We start from the raw sequence: 17357 nt of genomic DNA, 5'->3' as shown, positions 1-17357 counted from the left end.
TCTGTTTATTTTTATTAGTTTTTTATAATTAAAGGAAATTCAATGTGGTGAACCTTTGCTTTAGACAAGGGCACGACTGTAAGCTCTATCATAAAATAAATTAATAGAATCATGTTTTAGAATAATATGTCTTCTGAAATATATGTCTTGCCATGGATGTAGCCTAAGTCTGCAGGGCGTTGTGCTCTCTCTCTTTCTCTCTCTCAATGTTTTCACATTCAGAGTTAATGGTTTTGTCTACTTGCCCCAAAAGGAATTATATGCAGTTTGTCTGTCACAAGGGAGACTTTCGGCTCTACATTGGAACTGCAGTATTCACAGTTAACGACATGGTACCCACAAGTATTTAATGAGTGACGGTTAATATTTGATCATGTTTCCCTTAGAACTACTCCTGTATGAACTCACATTTTGGTACGTCCTGTCCATGGTGCTGAAACGGAGAGGATGGAAAATATCACATTCACATTTCCCCATGGAAATACTGTAGGCCTGTTTATTTCAATATTTGGTAATCAACTTAATAACCCTGGCATTTATAATTATGCCGACCTATAAAAGCACTCCCACTTCCGTGCTGATACTATGGCTATGCGTAATTGTGTAAATTCTATGGTTAATTGAACACGATTAAGTGACGTCATTAAGAGCGTTTCATTGCAATAGAAAGCTCTGGATTGTGTGGGTGGGGGGTGGCGCGCATTGCATTCACTCGGAAATGCTCCACACTCAAAGCATTGCCTTGAGCTTCTAACAGAAAGTAGAGAACTGACGTGCCCACCGGAGAGATGTTATAGAACATAGCACCCGGCAGGCTTTTACCACCCACATACTTTCCCTCTGAATCTGTCCATAAATGGTAATCCTACGTATTTGATATGAAGCTTTGTAGCTCAGCTGATAAATTGTTTGATATCAATTACTTGTGTAAAATTGTCTATGATAGTTGTTTTTTTCCTACTAACTCAGTTGAATGTCGCTCTGGGCGTCTGCAAATTGACTAAAGTGTAAAATGATAGGCTAACTAAAATATCACAACAAAACTCATATCAATATGATAATATATTTTGTATTTATTTCACAGTACACAAAGAAAATAACATTTACATAGTTGGCTCAACTGGTCCAGCCAGTTGCCTAAAGCAGAGTATAACTCTTGACATAATGGTTATATATTGTAATACTACAATATGTTTATTGTACTGAGAAGTCCCTCAATTCATTGAATTTGACACTTCTCTATGGGTTTGCTCCGTTTAGTGGGACTGGGGCCCATTACCCGCTGTAGGTCGCTGTTAAAGCTGGGGCGGCGGGCCAGTGGGTACACCGCACCGCATGGCGCGTTTGGAACCAACGCACGGCTACGTCTGCCACAACGGCTTCTGCTGGTGCTCAGCGCCTGGTAGGTACGGATGGAGATCTCGCAGTGCTGAGACGGACGCGTCTCGGTAGGGAGACCGCCTAGCTTGACGAGGGCTTCGAACATCTCTTCTAGACTGGTACTGTCTTTGGCTGATGTCTCGAAGAGCGCCGTGTCCTCTCCAAGAGCTTGGAACATCTCCGGACGACCGATGACCCTCTCCGCCTCTAAGTCCACTTTGTTGCCGCATATCACTATGGGAACCCGGGCATTCTCTTTAAGCTTCATCAGCTTGGTCTTGGCTGCTATTATCTCTTTGCGCAGTGTGTACACCTCTTTGAAGGAGTCTCTGTCATCCACACTGAACACCAGGAGAAATATGTCACCTGTTGGAGGGAAGAGTACAGATTTAGTGATTTGATTAAATGCAAAAAAAACACCCACATTAATTTTCCAACTCAATGTATTAGATCAAGGCTATGCAAAGGCAAATGCAATGTACACAAAACACTTTTCATTGTCCAACTCAATGCATTAGATCTATACAAAGTCAATAGCCTATACACTCATAACCTACACACCTGTCAGTATGGACAGCCTCCGTCTAGCGGGGAAGTCTCTCTCCTTCGCTGCGTCCAGGATATCAATCTGATAGGTTTCTCCTCGGATCTGGTACAACTTCCTGTGGAAGTCTTCTGCCGTCGGCTCGTACTGTTCCTCGAACCCGTCGTTCAGGAACCGCCTGAGAATGTTCGTCTTGCCCACTCTGGGCGCGCCGAGGACTACAACGCGGCGGCAGTTACGGGGCTTGGTGAGGCGCAGCTCCTCCAGTGGCGCGGTGCATGGAGTTTGGTCCGGGAGCTTCAACGTCGCTAGCGGGTCGAAGGATCTTCTTTTGGGGAACCTTTCCGAGGATGTAGCGCGAGTGGTCCCCGTGCTGGAAGACCGGACCACCCTCGTCTTCTTGTTGGTGTGTCTCCAGTGCTCAGTGACCGTTTTAAATATCCCTTTACTCGCCTTGGTCATGTTTGAGACCTTTTTGTATTGCATGAGGATTGTAGGTGATTGACAGTTGACACCTGTGACTTTAACATTGGGAAGCTGGTTGGAAATCGTTTGTTGTTCAAAATTATCGTCCATGTTGAGCTGGGTCGGTGGATGTCCGGCAGTGGCACAAGAGCTGAACGTGTCGGCGGTGCCATCAACGGAAAGGTAGACTACTTTCTCTGTTGTGTTCACCTCCATGTTCCTTCCAGGCACGGGGATCATCCGGAATGTCTGTTGTTACAGTTATGTTACACCTGTTGCTTCCCCATGTGTTGTGTTGCATTGGAGTGTGCAGAGAGGAGCGTCGGCGCGGGTATTTATAGTGTCTGGACGGACAGATTGGTTGCTACGTCATTAGATAGAATCTTCACACCGCATCAACACTCCGCTCCTTTTATAGTAGTATCATAGAAATAACTGTGTTCATATGATATCAGTCAGGTGAAGGCTATAGCCTTCCAATCCTTTATTAAATGTAATTAATACAATGCAATAACTTTCAGGGCTTCTGCACATGTCAGGGAAGCCCATGACAAAGGAGGATGGAGCACAGCTAGGGATGGAGCACAGTTAGAGATGGAGCACAGTTAGAGATGGAGCACAGTTAGTGATGGATCACAGCTAGAGATGGAAGCAGTGCTGAAAATAAGGATCTGAGCAGTGCTGGACAGAGACACATTGATCCTACATTGGAAGGAAGAACTTGACTGAACTACAACAGCAATGTTTCTTGACTACATGTAATGGTTGTAAAAAATAAAATAACATGTACCTTTATCAGGGAAAAGGTTATAAAATCATCAAAACATTTTTAAAAATAATAAAGGTGATGAAATGGGGTATAATTAGGGATATATGGGGTATAATTAGAGATTAGATTAGAGCTAGCTACTTGCTATTAGCCACCGTTAGCATCTTCACCATTGTCTGTGGCCTGCACTACCCACCAGCCAGCTCTAGCTCTGGCCTGGACAATTTGTCAGCCAGTCTGCACAGCGTGCTATCGACCCAGAGCATATCGGATTTTCTGCCGGAATCACTGGACCCTAGCGCCGGATCATCGCAACCAGCTAGCTGCAACCAAATGGCTGTTGTCGTTGGCTAATTACCATTGCCCCTTAGCAAGCACCAGTTAGCCTTGAGCTAGCCTCGAGCCAGGCCCACATCCCAGCTACCTCTCTGTCAACCGGACGGGACCTCCTAGTGTTGACACGGAGCCCCGCCAATCCAACACGACTGGTTTGCCGACTAAATCGTCTGATGTGGTTTCAACAGGCTTCCCGTTACGACGTCGACCACGAAGATCCATCTGCTAGCCCCAGCCCGCTAGCACACGCAAGCCGGGCCTCTTGCTCGCCAGTGCTGTAGCAACCCCCAAACTACCTCCGAACTCTCCTATTGCGGTTCACCGGACCTTATGATAACTCAGCTATACAGCTGATGCCTGCTGGACTGTTCCTTTATACGGTACAGCATCCTGTTTATGTTTAGCCTCAGCCCAAACTTTGTCGCCATTACCAGCAGTTGTCTTAGCTCTCTCGAATAACACCTGTGATTGCTTTATGCCTCTCTCCCATGTCAATATGCCTTGCTTATTGCTGTTTTGGTTATTTCTTATTGTACTATTTCACTGTAGAGCCCCTAGCCCAGCTCAACCTGCCTTAGACAGCTCCTTTGTCCCACCCCCCATACACGCGGAGACCGACTCAATCGGTGCCTCCAGTGATGCTATCTCTTTCATCGTTACCCAACGCTTAGGTTTACCTCCACTGTACTCATATCCTTCCATATCCTTGTCTGTACATAATGCCCTGAATCTATTCTACAATGCCCGGAAATCTGCCCCTTTTTTTCTCTGTACCCAACGCACTAGAAGACCAGTTCTTAAAGCCTATAGCCATATCCTTATTCTACTCCTCCTCAGTTCCTCTGGTGATGTAGAGGTTAACCCAGGCCCTGTAGCCCCCAGTATCACTCCTACTCCCCAGGCGTTATCATTTGTTGACTTCTGTAACCGTAAAAGCCTTGGTTTCTTGCACGTTAACATCAGAAGCCTCCTCCCTAAGTTTGAGTTATTCACTGCGTTAGCACACTCCGCCAACCCTGATGTTCTAGCAGTCTGAATCCTGGCTTAGGAAGGCCACCAAAAATTCAGAAATGTCCATCCCCAACTACAACATTTTCCGTCTCGATAGAACTGCCAAAGGGGGTGGGGTTGCAATCTACTGTAGAGATAGCCTGCAGAGCTCTATCATACTATCCAGGTCTGTGCCCAAACAGTTTGAGCTTCTACTTCTAAAAATCCACCTTTCCAGAAATAAGTCTCTCACTGTTGCTGCTTGCTACAGACCCCCCTCAGCCCCGAACTGTGCCCTGGACACCAAATGTGAACTGATTGCCCCCCATCTATCCTCAGAGTTTGTACTGCTTGGTGACCTAAACTGGGATATGCTTAACACCCCGGCCAACCTACAATCTAAACTAGATGCCCTCAATCTCACACAAATGATCAACGAACCTACCAGGTACAACCCAAAATCTGTAAACATGGGCACCCTCATAGATATCATCCTGACAAATTTGCCCTCTAAATACACCTCCGCTGTCTTCAACCAGGATCTCAGCTTTCACTGCCTTATTGCCTGCGTCCGTAATGGGTCCGCGGTCAAACGACCACCCCTCATCACTGTCAAACGCTCCCTAAAACACTTTAGCGAGCAGGCCTTTCTAATTGACCTGGCCCGGGTATCCTGGATGGATATTGACCTCATTCCGTCAGTAGAGGCCGCCTGGTTGTTCTTTAAAAGTGCTTTCCTCTCAATCTTAAATAAGCATGCCCCATTCAACAAATTCAGAACTAAGAACAGATATAGCCCCTGGTTCTCCTCAGACTTGACTGCCCTTGACCAGCACAAAAACATCCTGTGGCGTACTGCAATAGCATCGAACAGCCCCCGCGAAATGCAACTTTTCAGGGAAGTCAGGAACCAATATACACAATCAGTTAGGAAAGCAAAGGCTAGCTTTGTCAAACAGAAATTTGCATCCTGTAGCACTAACTCCCAAAAGTTTTGGGACACTAAAGTCCATGGAGAATAAGAGCACCTCCTCCCAACTGCCCACTGCAATGACGCTAGGAAACACTGTCACCACCGATAAATCTACAATAATCGAGAATTTCAACAAGCATTTTGCTACGGCTGGCCATGCTTTCCACCTGGCTACCACTACCCCGGCCACCAGCTCTGCACCCTCCGCTGCAACTTGCCCATGCCCCCCCCCCCCCCCCCCCCCCCCCACTTCTCCTTTACACAAATTCAGACAGCTGATGTTCTGAAAGAGCTGAAAAATCTGGAACCCTACAAATCAGCTGGGCTAGACAAGCTGGACCCTTTCTTTCTAAAAATTAGTCGCCGAGATTGTCGCAACTCCTATTACTAGCCTGTTCAACCTCTCTTTCGTAACATCTGAGATCCCCAGAGATTGGAAAGCTGCCGCGGTCATCCCCCTTTTCAAAAGGAGTGACACTCTAGATCCAAACTGTTACAGACCCATATCCATCCTGCCCTTCAAAAGTTTTTGAAAGCCAAGTTAACAAACAGATCACCGATCATTTCGAATCCCACCCTACCTTCTCCGCTATGCAATCTGGTTTCCGAGCTGGTCATGGGTGCACCTCAGCCACGCTCAAGGTCCTAAACGATATTATAACTGCAATCGATAAAAGACAGTACTGCGCAGCCGTCTTCATCGACCTGGCCAAGGCTTTCGACTCTGTCAACCACCGCATTCTTATTGGCAGACTAAATAACCTTGGTTTCTCAAATGACTGCCTCGCCTGGTTTACCAACTACTTCTCAGGGAGAGTTCAATGTGTCAAATCGGAGTGCCTGTTGTCTGGACCTATGGCAGTCTCTATGGGGGTGCCACAGGGTTCAATTCTCGGGCCGACTCTATTCTCTGTGTATATCAATGATGTCGCTCTTGCTGCTGGTGACGCTCGGATCCACCTCTATGCGGACGACATCATTTTGTATACATCTGGCCCTTCATTGGACACCGTGTTAACAAACCTCCGAGCTTCAACGCCATACAACACTCCTTCTGTAGCCTCCAACTGCTCTTAAACACAAGTAAAACTAAATGCATGGTTTTCAACCGAATGCTGCTTGCACCCGCCCACCCGACTAGAATCACTACTCTCAGCGGGTCTGACCTAGAGTATGTGGACAACTACACATACCTAGGTGTCTGGTTAGACTGTAAACTCTCCTTCCAGACTCACATTAAGCATCTCCAATCAAAAGTTAGATCTAGAATCGGCTTCCTATTTCGCAACAAAGCCTCCTTCACTCATGCTGCCAAACATGCCCTCGTAAAACTGACTATCCTATCGATCTTTGACTTCGGCGATGTCATTTACAAAATAGCCTCCAACACTCTACTCAGCAAATTGGATGTAGTCTATCACAGTGCCATCCGTTTTGTCACCAAAGCCTCATATACTACTGTGACACTCTGGCTCTAGGACTTGTGTATGTGAGCTAGAGTGTATGTTGTTTTGGTGGTGTTGGGTATGGGTGAGTTTCATTTGTTTGTGTTTTTGGTAATTGGTTAATGACTCCCAATCGGAGGTAACGAGTGTCAGCTGTCGGCTCGTTATCTCTGATTGGGAGCCATATATATTCTGTGTGTTTTTCACCTTGTGTTTGTGGGTTTTTGTTTCCTTGTGCTATGTTCAGTCGGTGTCATAGAGAACTTCACGTATCGTCTTTTGTTGTTTTTTCGTGGTTGCTTTTATAAATAAAGTCATCATGTTCACTCAACACGCTGCGCTTTGGTCTCCTCCTTCAGACGATCGTGACAGAAAAACCCACCATCAAAGGACCAAGCAGCGTGTCCAGGAGCCGAGGGTCTGGACATGGGAAGAGCTTTTGGACGGTAAAGGGTCCTGGACGTGGGAAGAAATCCTGGATGGCATGGATCGCCGTCCATGGAGCGAGACAGAGGAGAGGCGACGGAGAGAGGAGCAACGGCGTCGGCAGAGCCAACGTCGGAAGGACGAGAGGCAACCCCAAGAAATTTTTTGGGGGGGGCACATGGCTTGGGCGACTGAGCAGCAGGAGGCTGCCACAAGGCAGAGTCAGAAGGCTGCCAGGTTAAGGGGGCTGACGGAGGCAGAGAAGGGACGGATTCAGGAGGCTACCAGGTCAAGGGGGCTATTGGCGAGTAGAAGGAGGGAAGTGTGTGTGGCACGGCGTGAAGGACTGATGTGTGTTGCCAGTCCGGTCCGGCCCGTTCCTGATCCTCGGTTGAGGCCAGTGGTGTGTGTTCCCGGTACGGACCGGCCTGTTCCTACTCCAAGCACCAGGTCCACGGTGTGCTACGCCAGCCCGGTCCGGCCTATTCCGGCCACTCGCACCAGGGATACGGTGCGCGTCGCCAGCTCAGCCCGGCCTGTTCCTACTCCACGCACCAGGGATACGGTGCGCTTCGCCAGCCCGGCCCGGCCTGTTCCGGCCACTCGCACCAGGGATACGGTGCGCGTCGCCAGCCCAGCCCGGCCTGTTCCTACTCCACGCACCAGGGATACGGTGCGCTTCGCCAGCCCGGCCCGGCCTGTTCCGGCCACTCGCACCAGGGATACGGTGCGCGTCGCCAGCCCAGCCCGGCCTGTTCCTACTCCACGCACCAGGGATACGGTGCGCTTCGCCAGCCCGGCCCGGCCTGTTCCGGCCACTCGCACCAGGGATACGGTGCGCGTCGCCAGCCCAGCCCGGCCTGTTCCTGCTCTCCGCACTAGGGGTGAGGTGAGTCCCCAGGGTCCAGCATGCCCTGTTCCGGCTCCCCGCACTAGGCGTTATGGGAGTCCCCAGGGTCCAGCATGCCCTGTTCCGACTCCCCGCACTAGCCCTGAGATGCGTGTCCTCAGCCCGGTACCTCCAGTTCCGGCACCACGCATCAGGCCTACGGTGCGTCCCCAGGGCCAAGCATGCCCTGTTGCTGCTTCCCGCACTAGCCCTGAGATGCGTGTCCTCAGCCCGGTACCTCCAGTTCCGGCACCATGCACCAGGCCTACGATGCGCCTCAGACGGCCAGAGTCTGCCGTCTGCCCAACGGGGCCTGAACTGCCCGTCTGCCCAAAGCCTGCAAAGCCGCCCGTCTGCCATGAGCCATCAGAGCCGTCCGCCAGACCGGAGCCGCTAGAGCCTTCCGCCAGACAGGATCAGCCAGAGCCTTCCGCCAGACAGGATCAGCCAGAGCCTTCCGCCAGACAGGATCAGCCAGAGCCTTCTGCCAGACAGGATCAGCCAGAGCCTTCCGCCAGACAGGATCAGCCAGATCCGTCAGTCGGCCATGAGCAGCCAGATCCGTCAGCCAGCCATGAGCAGCCAGATCCGTCAGCCAGCCATGAGCAGCCAGATCCGTCAGCCAGCCATGAGCAGCCAGATCCGTCAGCCAGCCATGAGCAGCCAGATCCGTCAGCCAGCCATGAGCAGCCAGATCCGTCAGCCAGCCATGAGCCGTCCAGCCAGGATCCGCCAGCCAGCCAGGATCCGCCAGAGCCAGCCAGCCAGGATCCGCCATTTAGTCAGGTGCTGCCCCTTAGCTCGGTGTTGCTCCTTATCCTGGTGCTGTCCCTTATCCTGGTGCTGTCCCTTAGCCTGGTACTGCCCCTTAGTCCGGTACTGCCCCTTAGTCCGGTACTGCCCCGTAGTCCGGTGCTGCCCCTTAGTCCGGTGCCGCCCCTTAAACCAGTGGGGTGTAGTTGGGGGGTGGTAATGTGTAGGAGGCTACTTAAGCAGGTTGTGACTGTGGTGGGGTGGGGATCACGACCGGGGCCAGAACCGCCACCGTGGACAGACGCCCACCCAGACCCTCCCCTAGACTGTGGGCTGGTGCGCCCGGAGTTCGCACCTTTAGGGGGGGGGTACTGTGACACTCTGGCTCTAGGACTTGTGTATGTGAGCTAGAGTGTATGTTGTTTTGGTGGTGTTGGGTATGGGTGAGTTTCATTTGTTTGTGTTTTTGGTAATTGGTTAATGACTCCCAATCGGAGGTAACGAGTGTCAGCTGTCGGCTCGTTATCTCTGATTGGGAGCCATATATATTCTGTGTGTTTTTCACCTTGTGTTTGTGGGTTTTTGTTTCCTTGTGCTATGTTCAGTCGGTGTCATAGAGAACTTCACGTATCGTCTTTTGTTGTTTTTTCGTGGTTGCTTTTATAAATAAAGTCATCATGTTCACTCAACACGCTGCGCTTTGGTCTCCTCCTTCAGACGATCGTGACAACTACCCACCATTGTGACCTGTACGCTCTTGTTAGCTGGCCCTCACTACATATTAGTCGCCAAACCCACTGGCTCCAGGTCATCAATAAATCACTGCTAGGCAAATCCCCCATCTTATCTTAGCTCACTGGTCACCATAGCAACACCCACCCGTAGTCTGCGTTCCAGCAGGTATATCTCACTGGTCATCCCCAAAGCCAACACCTCCTTTGGCCGCCATTCCTTCCAGTTCTCTGCTGCCAATGACTGTAACAAACTGCAAAAATCTCTGAAGCTGGAGACTCTTATCTCCCTCACTAACTTTAAGCGTCAGTTGTCAGAGCAGCTTACCGATCACTGCACCTGCACACAGCCATTCTGAAATTAGGCCACCCAACTACCTCATCCCCATATTGTTATTTATTTTGCTAATTTGCACCCCAGTATCTCTATTTGCACATCATCTTTTGCACATCTATCATTCCAGTGTTAATACAAAATTGTAACTATTTTGCACAATGGCCTATTTATTGCCTTACCTCCATAATTTACTACATTCGCACATACTGTATATATATTTTCTGTTGTATTTTTGACTTTATGTTTTGTTTACCCCATATGTAACTCTGTGTTGTTGTTTTTATCGCACTGCTTTGCTTTATCTTGGCCAGGTCGCAGTTGTAAATGAGAACTTGTTCTCAACTGGCTTACCTGGTTAAATAAAGGTGAAATAAAATATGGGGATAAATAGGGGTATATGGGGTATAATTAGAGGTATATGGGGTATAATTAGAGGTATATGGGGTATAATTAGGAGTATATGGGGTATAATTAGGAGTATATGGGGTATAATTAGGAGTATATGGGGTATAATTAGAGGTATATGGGGTATAATTAGGAGTATATGGGGTATAATTAGGAGTATATGGGGTATAATTAGGAGTATATGGGGTATAATTAGAGGTATATGGGGTATAATTAGGAGTATATGGGGTATAATTAGGAGTATATGGGGTATAATTAGGAGTATATGGGGTATAATTAGAGGTATATGGGGTATAATTAGAGGTATATGGGGTATAATTAGGAGTATATGGGGTATAATTAGAGGTATATGGGGTATAATTAGAGGTATATGGGGTATAATTAGGAGTATATGGGGTATAATTAGGAGTATATGGGGTATAATTAGGAGTATATGGGGTATAATTAGGAGTATATGGGGTATAATTAGAGGTATATGGGGTATAATTAGGAGTATATGGGGTATAATTAGGAGTATATGGGGTATAATTAGGAGTATATGGGGTATAATTAGAGGTATATGGGGTATAATTAGAGGTATATGGGGTATAATTAGAGGTATATGGGGTATAATTAGGAGTATATGGGGTATAATTAGGAGTATATGGGGTATAATTAGAGGTATATGGGGTATAATTAGGAGTATATGGGGTATAATTAGGAGTATATGGGGTATAATTAGAGGTATATGGGGTATAATTAGAGGTATATGGGGTATAATTAGAGGTATATGGGGTATAATTAGAGGTATATGGGGTATAATTAGAGGTATATGGGGTATAATTAGGAGTATATGGGGTATAATTAGGAGTATATGGGGTATAATTAGAGGTATATGGGGTATAATTAGAGGTATATGGGGTATAATTAGGAGTATATGGGGTATAATTAGAGGTATATGGGGTATAATTAGAGGTATATGGGGTATAATTAGAGGTATATGGGGTATAATTAGACATTTGAGTTTGGCTATTTCTGGACATCCGATGAGACGTGGGCGGCGGGACAACCCTGGCCCTGTTCTCCCCTCTCTCTGTAATAATGTGGCGGCTCTCTACCCACATCACCCAGCTACAGTGGGGAAAAAAAGTATTTAGTCAGCCACCAATTGTGCATGTCCTCCCACTTAAAAAGATGAGAGAGGCCTGTAATTTTCATCATAGGTACACGTCAACTATGACAGACAAAATGAGGAAAAAAAATCCAGAAAATCACATTGTAGGATTTTTAATGAATTTATTTGCAAATTATGGTGGAAAATAAGTATTTGGTCAATAACAAAAGTTTCTCAATACTTTGTTATATACCCTTTGTTGGCAATGACACAGGTCAAACGTTTTCTGTAAGTCTTCACAAGGTTTGCACACACTGTTGCTGGTATTTTGGCCCATTCCTCCATGCAGATCTCCTCTAGAGCAGTGATGTTTTGGGGCTGTCGCTGGGCAACACAGACTTTCAACTCCCTCCAAAGATTTTCTATGGGGTTGAGATCTGGAGACTGGCTAGGCCACTCCAGGACCTTGAAATGCTTCTTACAAAGCCACTCCTTCCTTGCCCGGGCGGTGTGTTTGGGATCATTGTCATGCTGAAAGACCCAGCCACGTTTCATCTTCAATGCCCTTGCTGATGGAAGGAGGTTTTCACTCAAAATTTCACGATACATGGCCCCATTCATTCTTTCCTTTACACGGATCAGTCGTCCTGGTCCCTTTGCAGAAAAACAGCCCCAAAGCACGATGTTTCCACCCCCATGCTTCACAGTAGGTATGGTGTTCTTTGGATGCAACTCAGCATTCTTTGTCCTCCAAACACGACAAGTTGAGTTTTTACCAAAAAGTTCTATTTTGGTTTCATCTGACCATATGACATTCTCCCAATCCTCTTCTGGATCATCCAAATGCACTCTAGCAAACTTCAGACGGGCCTGGACATGTACTGGCTTAAGCAGGGGGACACGTCTGGCACTGCAGGATTTGAGTCCCTGGCGGCGTAGTGTGTTACTGATGGTAGGCTTTGTTACTTTGGTCCCAGCTCTCTGCAGGTCATTCACTATGTCCCCCCGTGTGGTTCTGGGATTTTTGCTCACCGTTCTTGTGATCATTTTGACCCCACGGGGTGAGATCTTGCGTGGAGCCCCAGATCGAGAGAGATTATCAGTGGTCTTGTATGTCTTCCATTTCCTAATAATTGCTCCCACAGTTGATTTCTTCAAACCAAGCTGCTTACCTATTGCAGATTCAGTCTTCCCAGCCTGGTGCAGGTCTACAATTTTGTTTCTGGTGTCCTTTGACAGGTCTTTGGTCTTGGCCATAGTGGAGTTTGGAGTGTGACTGTTTGAGGTTGTGGACAGGTATCTTTTATACTGATAACAAGTTCAAACAGGTGCCATTATTACAGTTGACGAGTGGAGGACAGAGGAGCATCTTAAAGAAGAAGTTACAGGTCTGTGAGAGCCAGAAATCTTGCTTGTTTGTAGGTGACCAAATACTTATTTTCCACCATAATTTGCAAATAAATTCATAAAAAATCCTACAATGTGATTTTCTGGATTTTTTTTCCTCAATTTGTCTGTCATAGTTGACGTGTACCTATGATGAAAATTACAGGCCTCTCTCATCTTTTTAAGTGGGAGAACTTGCACAATTGGTGGCTGACTAAATACTTTTTTTCCCCACTGTAGCTAGTCATCATGAGTCCTGGGGCTCCACACATATATCACCCAGCTAGCTAGTCATCATGGGTCCTGGGGCTCCACACATAGGTGTGGAATATTCCTGGGAAACGTAACAGATCATCATTTATTGTGTGCACAAATAGGCATAGTGTTTCTCCTGTATGGTACACTGCAGTAACAGGCATAGTGTTTCTCCTGTATGGTGACCTGCAGTAACAGACATAGTGTTTCTCCTGTATGGTACACTGCAGTAACAGGCATAGTGTTTCTCCTGTATGGTGACCTGCAGTAACAGACATAGTGTTTCTCCTGTATGGTGACCTGCAGTAACAGACATAGTGTTTCTCCTGTATGGTGACCTGCAGTAACATACATAGTGTTTCTCCTGATAATGGGAGCAAAATTGAAGCGTGAAATTCAAAAGCATCACATTGTTTGCAACGTGAAATAATGATCTAAAATGATTTCCTGTGCAGTCCCAGGATCAGTGTCCCACGCAGCAGTAAAACAACAACAGGTTGGTCTATTTGCTGTGGCTGATGTTATTTACCTTTAGGCTCAATAGTTTTAGTGCTTTCTGCAGTGTGACACATTATGTTTTTGAGCCTCATCATGTTCAGTTTCACTGTGATCACGCCCTTCGCAGGCTACTTACTTTATCCCTCCTGTGGAGAGACCTCGGTTGTGTCCCAAATGTCACCCTATTTCCTATATAGTGCTCTACTTTTGACCAGGGCCTATAGGGAATAGGGTGCCATTTGACCAGTGGTAGTGCACTACGTAGGGAATAGGGTGCTATTTGGAACACACCTTTAAATATTAATTAACACCCTCAAGTGCTGCTATGAATCACAAAAAATACTGATGCAGTCCCTCTCTTTAGAACCGAGGTGACCTGCAGTAACAGACATAGTGTTTCTCCTGTATGGTGACTTGCAGTAACATACATAGTGTTTCTCCTGTATGGTGACCTGCAGTAACAGACATAGTGTTTCTCCTGTATGGTGACCTGCAGTAACAGACATAGTGTTTCCCCTGTATGGTGACCTGCAGTAACAGACATAGTGTTTCCCCTGTATGGTGACCTGCAGTAACAGACATAGTGTTTCTCCTGTATGGTGACCTGCAGTAACAGACATAGTGTTTCTCCTGTATGGTACACTGCAGTAACAGACATAGTGTTTCTCCTGCATGGTACACTGCAGTAATTGAGATCATTGTTATCTGTTTGTGGTCACCAATTGGTTTCCTAATGGTTCCTCTTTGTGACCTGGTTGGCTAATTTGTGTGCTATAAAAAGAGATTACGTTTTTGTTTCTCGATGATGTGTTATAAAAATTTAATCAAACTAGACTTTTCAAAAGCATCACAGTATTTCCATAATGCAAAGGGTTAGGGTTTGTGTGGATAATAATGGGAGCGAAATTGAAGCGTGAAATTCAAAAGCATCACATTGTTTGCAACGTGAAATAATGATCTAAAACGATTTCCTGTGCAGTCCCAGGATCAGTGTCCCATGCAGCAGTAAAACAACAATATTATGGTCTATTTGCTATGGCTGATATTATTTACCTTTAGGCTCAATAGTTTTAGTGCTTTCTGCAGTGTGACACATTATGTTTTTGAGCCTCATCATGTTCAGTTTCACTGTGATCACGCCCTTCGCAGGCTACTTACTTTATCCCTCCTGTGGAGAGACCTCGGTTGTGTCCCAAATGCCACCCTATTTCCTATATAGTGCTCTACTTTTGACCAGGGCCTATAGGGATGGGAATAGGGTGCCATTTGGAACACAACTTTAAATATTCATTAACACCCTCAAGTGCTGCTATGAATCACAAAAAATACTGATACAGTCCCTCTCTTTAGAACCGAGGTGACCTGCAGTAACAGACATAGTGTTTCTCCTGTATGGTGACTTGCAGTAACATACATAGTGTTTCTCCTGTATGGTGACCTGCAGTAACAGACATAGAGTTTATCCTGTATGGTGACTTGCAGTAACATACATAGTGTTTCTCCTGTATGGTGACCTGCAGTAACAGACATAGTGTTTCTCCTGTATGGTGACCTGCAGTAACAGACATAGTGTTTCTCCTGCATGGTACACTGCAGTAATTCAGATAATTGTTATCTGTTTGTGGTCACTAATTGGTTTCCTAATGGTTCCTCTTTGTGACCAGGTTGGCTAATTTGTGTGCTATAAAAAGATATGACGTGTTATAAAAATTTAATCAAACTAGACTTTTCAAAAGCATCACAGTATTTCCATAATGCAAAGGGTTAGGGTTTGTGTGGATAATAATGGGAGCGAAATTGAAGCGTGAAATTCAAAAGCATCACATTGTTTGCAACGTGAAATAATGATCTAAAATGATTTCCTGTGCAGTCCCAGGATCAGTGTCCACGCAGCAGTAAAACAACAACAGGTTGGTCTATTTGCTGTGGCTGATGTTATTTACCTTTAGGCTTAATAGTTTTAGTGCTTTCTGCAGTGTGACACATTATGTATTTTTTTGTTGCCTCATCGTGTTCAGTTTCACTGTGATCACGCCCTTCGCAGGCTACTTACTTCATCCCTCCTGTGGATAGACTTCCGTTGAGTCCCAAATGCCACCCTATTTCCTATATAGTGCTCTACTTTTGACCAGGGCCTATAGGGCTGGGAATAGGGTGCTATTTGGAACACAACTTTAAATATTCATTAACACCCTCAAGTGCTGCTATGAATCACAAAAAATACTGATGCAGTCCCTCTCTTTAGAACTGAGGTAATAAACTGGATCATATTTGATTGTGTCATACTGGCTTGCGTCCCAAATGGAACCCTGTGTCCTACTCCGTGCACTACTCTTGACCAGTGGTAGTGCACTACATAGGGAATAGGGTGCCATTTGGGACGCTGACACCATCTCACTTTCAGAGAGGGAAGAATGGGCACATCCTGTTCTTACTTCATATTTAATGATGGTGGTTCAGAACCAGCCAGTGGGTTGTATTTGAAAGATATGCCTACACTTTCAATGTTGTTCAAGGCAATACCATCAGCGATGAATCATCGAACTAGTAATCGTAAATGAAAAACAGTAATGTGATTTCGCAGTGACCTACAATGCCCTGAGAAAAACAGAACGCACAACAACAGATCTATCCCTTAATTTGCTGTCCCTGTCCTATCCATCAATCTGTTTTTATTTGTCAGAAATGCTTTCTCTCTCTCTCTCTCTCTCTCTCTGTCTACATCATTGTGACAGTGGGTCTAGTGGGAACACTTTGATCGTGACACCTGTTGCGCGTGTATGTCCAGGGGGGAACAATTTGACCGTGACACCTGCTGTGCCTGTATGTCCAGGGGAAACACTTTGACTGTGACACCTGCTGTGCCTGTATGTCCAGGAGGGAACACTTTGACCGTGACACCTGCTGGCCTGTCATCCATGGGAAAATCAACATATGACCGAGAAGGACGCATCATCACCATCATCATCACCGTCATCATCACGTCATCATCGTCATCATCATCATCATAACCATCATCATCACCATCATCATCATCACCATCATCATCACCACCACCACCATCATCATCATCATCACCATCATCGTCACCGTCATCATCACCGTCATCGTCATCATCATTATCACCATCATCACATGTAAAGCAGAGAGGACACACGACATCACAGCTCTTTTTGAACACATGATATTACTCCTCCAAATGGAAAGGACAAACAGGCCTACAGGAACAGAATATCAGTATTGTTACTTGTTGGGTACTGAGTCTGTTCAGAATATGTTCCAGATACTATACTGTCTGATACCAGAAGATGTGAAATGCTGGACCTAGGTTAAAGCAGAGAACATTCTGGGCCAGATACCATACTGTCTGATACCAGAAGATGTGAAATGCTGGACCTAGGTTAAAGCAGAGAACATTCTGGGCCAGATACCATACTGTCTGATACCAGAAGATGTGAAATGCTGGACCTAGGTTAAAGCAGAGAACATTCTGGGCCAGTGTGCTGGACCTTACTCTTACACTTTCAAACACTTTGACATATCAATGAAAAACCATAGTTTTTATATCAATGGAGAGTCTGGGTATGGTGAAACCAGCCCTATGGAGTAGGATTGACTGTTGAAGTTTTCTGGATTAAGTGAAAACCAGATATTGGAGTGGAGACAGAGTGACACTCAATAA

General features: G+C 46.2%; 1 protein-coding gene across 1 annotated transcript; it reads right to left on the bottom strand.

The window, feature by feature from the left end:
* Positions 1–1219: 1219 nt before the first annotated feature.
* LOC311146579 (dexamethasone-induced Ras-related protein 1-like) lies at positions 1220–2629 on the bottom strand (the record flags this gene model as incomplete). Its single annotated transcript, XM_084183096.1, has 2 exons — positions 1220–1746; positions 1942–2629. 2 exons carry the CDS (start codon positions 2627–2629, stop codon positions 1220–1222), a joined length of 1215 nt encoding a protein of 404 aa, XP_084039222.1.
* Between the last annotated feature and the right edge of the window lie 14728 nt (positions 2630–17357).

The sequence above is a fragment of the Coregonus lavaretus genome (assembly GCF_964263955.1).
Source record: "Coregonus lavaretus genome assembly, chromosome: 2".
In the NCBI taxonomy this organism is placed as follows: domain Eukaryota; kingdom Metazoa; phylum Chordata; class Actinopteri; order Salmoniformes; family Salmonidae; genus Coregonus; species Coregonus lavaretus.
This window is presented reverse-complemented; position numbering and strand designations above follow the sequence as displayed.